Source organism: Galeopterus variegatus, unplaced genomic scaffold (assembly GCF_000696425.1).
Source record: "Galeopterus variegatus unplaced genomic scaffold, G_variegatus-3.0.2 Scaffold2993, whole genome shotgun sequence".
Taxonomy (NCBI): Eukaryota; Metazoa; Chordata; class Mammalia; order Dermoptera; family Cynocephalidae; genus Galeopterus; species Galeopterus variegatus.
In genome coordinates, this window is record NW_007729104.1 from 163618 (window position 1) to 171563 (window position 7946).

General features: G+C 45.7%; 1 protein-coding gene and 1 non-coding gene across 2 annotated transcripts in view; one reads left to right on the forward strand and one right to left on the reverse strand.

Annotated features, from left to right (window-relative positions):
• The window catches only part of C3 (complement component 3), a 39880-nt gene that overhangs the window by 12457 nt on the left and 19477 nt on the right, over positions 1 to 7946 (forward strand). The window contains exons 19-23 of the mRNA XM_008583682.1: positions 2695 to 2834; positions 2927 to 3139; positions 6465 to 6525; positions 6632 to 6718; positions 7453 to 7686. Coding sequence (XP_008581904.1) covers positions 2695 to 2834; positions 2927 to 3139; positions 6465 to 6525; positions 6632 to 6718; positions 7453 to 7686 — 735 coding nt within the window. The remainder of the gene's footprint in view (positions 1 to 2694; positions 2835 to 2926; positions 3140 to 6464; positions 6526 to 6631; positions 6719 to 7452; positions 7687 to 7946) is intronic.
• Positions 5873 to 5946, reverse strand: TRNAI-GAU. Its single transcript has one exon. It is a non-coding gene; the product is annotated as a tRNA-Ile (tRNA).

Consider the following 7946-nt stretch of genomic DNA (forward strand, 5'->3'; position numbering starts at 1 on the left):
AAAGATGACCAGTAAGGGGATCTTAACCCTTGACTTGGTGTTGTCAGCACCACGCTCACCCAGTGAGCAAATCGGCCATCCCTATATGGGATACGAACCCATGGCCTTGGTGTTATCAGCACCACATTCTCCTGAGTGAGCCACGGGCTGGCCCCAATCAGTGCTTTTTTTAAAAAAAAAAAACAAAACACTTTAGTTTTTCAAGTAGTTTTAGGTTCACAGCAAAATTGAGCAGAAAGTACTCATATTCTGCCCACCCCCACACATGCAAGGCCTCCCCCACTGTCAACATCCCCTCCAGAGTGCCTGTGTGTTACAATCGATGAACCTCCATTGATACATCGTGGTTACCCAAAGTCTGTAGCCTGCATTAGGGTCCCCTCTTTTTTTTGGCAGGGGCAAGCAGCTGGCCGGTATGGGGATCCAAACCCTTGACCTTAGCGTTACAAGGCTGCACTCTTACCAACTGGCTAAGCAGCCAGCCCTACGTTTTGGTCTTGGTGTTGTACATTCTATGGGTTTGGACCAACATATATAATGACACGTATCCACTATTATAGGATTGCACAGAGTAGTTTGCAGCAACACAAACTTTTAAAGGGTGATGTCAAGTTGAGAGTGAGCAAAGCAATTTTAAAAAGACTAAAGAGGGGCTGGCCAGTTAGCTCAGTTGGCTAGAGCACAGTATTCTAACACCAAGGGCTCGGATCCCCATACCAGCCAGCCGCCCCCAAAAAAGACAATATCTAAATTTTAAAGAGACCAAGGCTGTCCTAAGCCATAGCAGAGTCTTCAGCAAGAGGGATAATGTGTGTTCTGTATACATGTTGTATGTATATTTTAAAGAGTAATTTCTTTCCAGAACACTTAAGTAGTTGAAAAAAGATTGAAACATTAAAAACTAGGTGTATTAAAATGCACAACATGGGCCGCCCCGTGGCTCACTCGGGAGAGTGCGGTGCTGATAACACCAAGGCCACGGGTTCGGATCCCATATAGGGATGGCCGGTTTGCCCACTGGGTGAGCGTGGTGCTGACAACACCAAGTCAAGGGTTAAGATCCCCTTACTGGTCATCCAATAAAAAAAAAAGCACAACATTACGTGTAAATATTTTACTTATACCCAAACCAGAACTTATAATTTATTATAATTTAATTTTGTCATAACATACATAATTATCATTTATTATTAATATTTACTATAATATCAGTTTTATTAAATTACTATCTAGTAATATGAATATAATCTGATTAATATAAATTATATAATATTAGATATTATATGATATAAGCTATCTAATATCATATATTAGATAATATAAATATTATCATTAATTTATTATTACCTAGTTATAATATATTTTAATTTATTATAGTACATTTTATTTAACCCAAATATATCCAAAATAGTGTCATTTCAACATTTTGTAAAAAGTTTTCTCTTTTTTTACGTTAAAAAAGTTTTATCTTTTTTTTACAATATTTATCTTAGAAAACAAAAAAAGAAAAAGAAAAATTGAAAAATTGCAAAACCACCATCACACTAAGAATAAAGTTACAATAATAGTTTTAAAAATATTTAATAATTTATTAATATCTCAAAATTATTACTGGCATATTTTATCTTTGCACTAAATCTTCAAAATCTAGCATGTAGTTTACACTTGAGCACATCTCAATTAGGGTGCTAGATTTTCATTGAGAATACTTTGATTCATATTTTAGGTTTCATAAAGTTTACAGTTGAAAAGGTAGATTTGCATACTCAGGTTGTGGCGGACATACTTAAACATTTCCCAATCCCTGAATTGAGCATCATTATGTATGTATGTATGTATGTATGTATGTATGGCTGGTCAGTACGGAGATCCAAACCCATGACCTTGGTGTTACAAGGCTGCACTCTAACCGACTAAGCTAACTGGACAGCCCTAGAATCACTTTTTAAAAATTAAGATTTCAAAAAAAAAAAAGAGGGCCGGCCCGTGGCCCACTCGGGAGAGTGCGGTGCTGATAACACCAAGGTCACGGGTTCGGATCCCTATATAGGGGTGGCCGGTTTGGTCACTGGGTGAGCGTGGTGCTGACAACAGCAAGTCAAGGGTTAAGATCCCCTTACCGGTCATCTTTAAAAAAAAAAAAAAAAAAAAAAAATTTTATTCACATGTCGTAAAAGTCACCCATTTAAAATATACAATTCAAGGTTTCGTGGTGTAATGGTGAGCACTTTGGACTCCAAATCCAATAAAATGTACAATTCCGTGCTGTTTTGTCTATTGAAAACGAGCATTCGTTTTTAAGTTTAGATCTGAGTTCAATTAAATACATTTAAGTAAAAGTAAGGGAAATAGAAGTAAAAAAAATCTAGTTCTCACTCGAGCTAGCCACATTTTCTTCAGTTACACTTGCCTTCTTTCTTTCTTCACATCTATCTATGAGTCAAATTATAAAGAGAATGGAGGTCATTCAATAATTGTAACTCCCAGCCGCCGCCACCATGTGCAATTCATCCCCACTAACAGTGTTGAGTCTATGGGCTTCTGCAAAGACAGGCTTACCTAGGGGCAGCTGCTGTGGTTAGAGGTGAGAGCCTAGACCCTGTGAGGGGCAGGAATTTGGACCAGGAGCCTGGCCTTGTCTCCCCTGCCCACCCTTCTGCTCTTGACACTTGTGTTCTGTCTCTGCCTGGGCAGGGATCTGCGTGGCGGCTCCCTACGAGGTCACAGTGATGCAGGACTTCTTTATTGACCTGCGGCTACCCTACTCTGTGGTCCGCAATGAGCAAGTGGAAATCCGAGCCATCCTCTACAACTACCAAGACACAAAGCTCAAGGTGGGCTCTGAGACTGGCAGAGGGCTGAGAAGGGGCGGGAAGGCGTGGTCCCCGGCACATGCCCTTGCTATGATGCTCTCTCTCCCTGGCAGGTGAGGGTGGAACTCCTATACAATCCAGCCTTCTGCAGCATGGCCACCGCCAAGAAGAACTACCAGCAGACTCTGACGATCCCACCCAAGTCGTCAGTGCCAGTGCCCTATGTCATTGTGCCCCTGAAGATCGGTCTACAGGAGGTGGAGGTCAAGGCCGCAGTCTACAACTTCTTTATCAGTGACGGTGTCAAAAAGACCCTGAAGGTCGTGGTGAGTCCTTAGGGCACCTGCTGCCCCTCCAGGGAGGGCTTCTGGTCTCCCTACTGCTGACCCAGGTTGGAGACTCAGGCTCTGAGACACTAGGAATCACAGTGTCCAGCTGAGAAAATTTAGGGAGTCCCAGAAGTTCGGAAGCAGAGCCGGGATCAGGGTGAGGCAATTGAGATACCTCTGGCTCAGAATTTTCAGGGGTGTGGAAATGCTCAGCAATCAGGATCAATACTGCAGTGATCCCTCCGTATCCGTCCGTGGGTTCCGCATCCGTGGACTCAGCCAACCACACACTGAAAATATTGGGAGAAAAAAATGAATGGGTACAGACTTTTTGCCTTGCCCTTATTCCCTAAACAATACAGTATAACAGCTATTTACATCACATTTACATTGTATTAGGTATTATAAGTAATCTAGAGATGATTTAAAGTACACAGGAGAATGTGGGTACGTTGTATGCAAATAGTACCCTGTTTTATATAAGGGACTTGCCATCCGCAGATTTTGGTATATCCATGGGGGTCCTGGAACCAGTCTCCCATAGATACTGAGGAACAACTGTATTTTAATGCAATTTTTTTTTTTTCTAAAGATGACTGGTAAGGGGATCTTAACCCTTGGCTTGGTGTTGTCAGCACCACGCTCAACCAGTGAGCGGACTGGCCATCCCTATATAGGACCCAAACCTGTGGCCTTGGTGTTATCAGCACCGCACTCGCTATATAGGACCCAAACCTGTGGCCTTGGTGTTATCAGCACCGCACTCGCCCGAGTGAGTCACGGGCCGGCCCCTTAATGCAATTTTTAATAACACTGTTATTATTATGTTAAATGATATCTCCTTTTCTTTTCTTTTTTTTTTTCTTTTGTTCTGGTGGCTGGCCGGTATGGGGATCTGAACCCTTGACCTTGGTGTTACAACACTACCCTCTATCCAAATGAGCTAACTGGCCAGCCCCTCAATTTTTTATTGTGGTGAAATACACATGTTAAATTAACCATCTTAGTCATTTTTAAGCATACAGTTGAGTGTTGTTAGATGCATTCATAATGTTGCAGATACATCACCAGCATCCATCTCCATAACTCATCTTGTAAGACCAAAACTCTACACTTTTTAATGCAATATTATTTTTTTCCTTTTTTTTTGTCTTCTTTTCGTGACCGGTAACGGGATCGCAACCCTCAGTGTCACGCCCGCACCGCAACCGGCAATGGGATCACAACCCTCGGTGTCGCGCCCGCACCGCGCTCAACCAGTGAGTGGACCGGTCTCTATATGGGATCCCAACCCTCGGCGGGAGCACCGCCACGCTCCCAAGTGCTGCACTCTACTGAGTGTGCCACCGGGCCGGCCCTAATGCAATATTTTAAGAAATCAAAATTAATGACAAAAACTGACAGTGAACAAAATATTAAAATTTTAAATAAAGACAAGATCCAACAGTGTCAAGTCAAGCCATAGTAGAGCCTGAGGCAAAAGAAAAAAATGAACACTTCCATCTGCATGTTTGTATGTATTCTTCTTAATGATTAATTTCTTCCAAAATGTTAAAGTAGTTGAAAAAATATTGAAATATTGAAAAGCACATGTATTAAAACTGACAATGTTATTTTACATTGAAATATGTTTCTGCCCAAACCAGGATTTATTATAATTTTTATTTGGGTGCTTTAATGGAAGCAAATTCATTTTTTCCAACTACTTTAATGCTGTGGAATAAAACGAACTATTAAAAAATACATAAACAGGGGGCCGGCCCGGTGGCGCACTGGATAGTGCGCCGCTTGGGAAGCGCGGCGGCGCTCCTGCCCGAGGGTTCGGATCCCACATACGGACCGGTTCCCGTTCACTGGCTGAGCGAGGCGCGGGAGCAACGGCGAGGGTTGCAATCCTGTTGCCGGTCCCCGGTCCGGTACGGGGGCAACACTGAGGGTTGTGCTCCGTTGCCGGACACAAAAAAAGACAAAAAAAAAAAAAATACATAAACAGGGGGCCGGCCCGGTGGCGCACTGGATAGTGCGCCGCTTGGGAAGCGCGGCGGCGCTCCTGCCCGAGGGTTCGGATCCCACATACAGACCGGTTCCCGCTCACTGGCTGAGCGAGGCGCGGGAGCAACGGCGAGGGTTGCAATCCTGTTGCCGGTCCCCGGTCCGGTACGGGGGCGACACTGAGGGTTGCGATCCGTTGCCGGACACAAAAAAAGACAAAAAAAAAAAAAATACATAAACACATATGTCTAGGGGCACGGGTATGCCCTTTTTCCTTAGGCACCAATATGGCTCAATACTGCGCTAGTAGGAAGAAAACCCAGGAGTGTGTCAGAGCCTGCTTGGTTTCACTCCTGGGAGTCAGTTGTGCACAAATCTCAACTCACTGATATTGGTAGTTTAAAATCGATTGTCATGGGAGTATTTACACCACGGGAATTGGCGATCAGTTTCGAATTGATTGGCAAGGCAAATAAGGGCCTTGCCTTTCTGGGGAACTGGTTGTTAAACATTTATCAGCACATCACTGGAGGAATCTCAGTCTCCAAAGGAAAATCTGGGTGTTATTACCAGAAGAATGGTTTCCGGAAAGGCAAAATAGCAGCTGTCCACCATGGTAGGTTTTTTTGTAAACACAAAGGAGGGCTTGAGTTGGGCTTTTCATGCTAGCTAAAATAGCCACTGTGTATTGAGCACTTACTATGCACCAGGCAGTGTGCCAAGTACTTTATGCATGGCTGGCCAGTACAGGGATTGAACCTTGGACCTTGGTGTTATCAGCACCACACTGTAACCAACTGAGCTAACTGGTCGGCCTTACTCTTTTATTTAAGAGATGTTTGAGAGGCAATGGGTTAAAAACACAGGTTCTGGAGCCAGACTACCAGGTTCAAACCCCAGTTCTGTTCTACTAGCTGTGTGACCTCGGGCAAGTTACTTAACCTCTCTGGGTACTCCAGTTTCCTCATCTTTATAATGGGAGTAATAATATCAGTATCCACCCCATTGGGTGGTTATGAGGATTAAATGAGTTAATCTGAGTAAAGCTTCTAGGCACATATGAAGATTTCAAAAGGCTTTATTATTTCACTATTAATTTATAGTTTTATGATGAATTTGCATAACACTATGAGGTAGCGGTTTGTATTGCCTCCTCCTTATAAGGGAGGAAGCTGAGACACAGAGAGGTTAAGTAAGTGTCTCCCCGTCACACAGCTAGAAGGGGAAGGAACCAGGTTCAAAGGCCGTGAGGCTATGCTAGGGCAATCCTCAGAACAGCACCCTACTGACCATCGGTGTGTCTGTCTGTCCTTTTATTTGCCCTGTATAGCCAGAAGGAATCAGAGTCAACAAAACTGTGGTTGTTCGCACACTGAATCCACAAGGTGCAGGTGAGTTAGCTGCAGAAGAGGGCACGGGACCACCACCTGGGCACGGTGCTGCAGGGCAGGGGTGGGAGGGACCTGGTGCCATCGGTGTCTCTCACTCACCTAGCAGGGGGAGTGCAGAGAGAAGAGGTCCGTCCTGCAGACCTCAGTGACCAAGTCCCAGATACAGAGTCTGAGACCAGGATTCTCCTGCAAGGTGAGACGCCCTTGACCACCACCCCGTGGAGCCCATGAAGGCAGGGGGGTGGGGAGCGTGAGTCCCATGAAGGAAGCTGAGTTCCCTCTAATTCTGGGGCTGTTTAATCACTGAGCCTCCATCCTTCATTTCAGCTAGCACAGCCCCTCCTGGATCTGTCTTCTAGAAGCCTTCAGGCAGTATTTAGTTCAGCAAAGAGCTTTTGCTGATAAATAAGTTTAAATGAGGAGTGATGTAGTTCAAGAGCAATTCTGCAGCTCATTGCCAGGGATGAAGACTGGGGCAAGAAGGCATGAGAAGGGGACTTGCAACCTGTGAGCTGTAAGGCTTTGGGGCAAGAGCCTTGGTTTCCTCGTCTGTGATAGGGAGCGAATCCTAGTATCTACCACCAAGGGGTGTTGTAAGGATTAAATGAGAAAACATATGGTGTTCTCTTAGAACAGAGGCTGGCAGATAATATTAAGCACAATGTAAGTATTCGTGACTATTTTTACTGAAATTATTTTAGTACTGTTGGAACAAGAGAGCCAGGGACCAGGGGTCCCCCTGTGAAGCGCAAGCCCCCCTTCCTCCACATGCAGACCTGGATCCAGCCATTCAGTCATGCAGTCCCCCAGCCACCACCTGTCCCTGACCCCTTGGTCAGAGGCTGGGAACGCAGGGGGCAGTCCGGACCCTCCTCACGCCGACGGTGGGTCACCAGGCTTGAGCAGCGTCCTCCTACCCGGCTGTAGGAACCCCGGTGGCTCAGATGACAGAGGACGCTATTGATGGAGACCATCTGAAACACCTCATCGTGACCCCCTCGGGCTGCGGGGAGCAGAACATGATCAGCATGACGCCCACGGTCATTGCTGTGCACTACCTTGACCACTCCGAGCAGTGGGACAAGGTCGGCCTGCAGAAGCGGCAGGACGCCTTGAAGCTCATCCAGAAGGGTGTGCCCCCTGGCTCTCTGGAAGACCCCCGGATCTCTCTGGAACCCCTCTCCTCTGCGAACTCTTCCCCTCCGCTCTCTGAACCCTGACCCCCTCTGAGTCCCTCCTTCTTTTAAAGCTTCCCTCTCTCCCACCCCAAGCCGCCCTTTTCTCTCTGAACCCCTGTCCCACCCCTTGTAGCATTCCTGTCCCCTCTCTGTGCCCCTCCTCTCCCTGGCGTCCACCCCCTTCGCTCAGCCCCCTCCCTCCCATCCCCCACCCCCGCTCCTTTGGGGACATTCTCTCTTCCC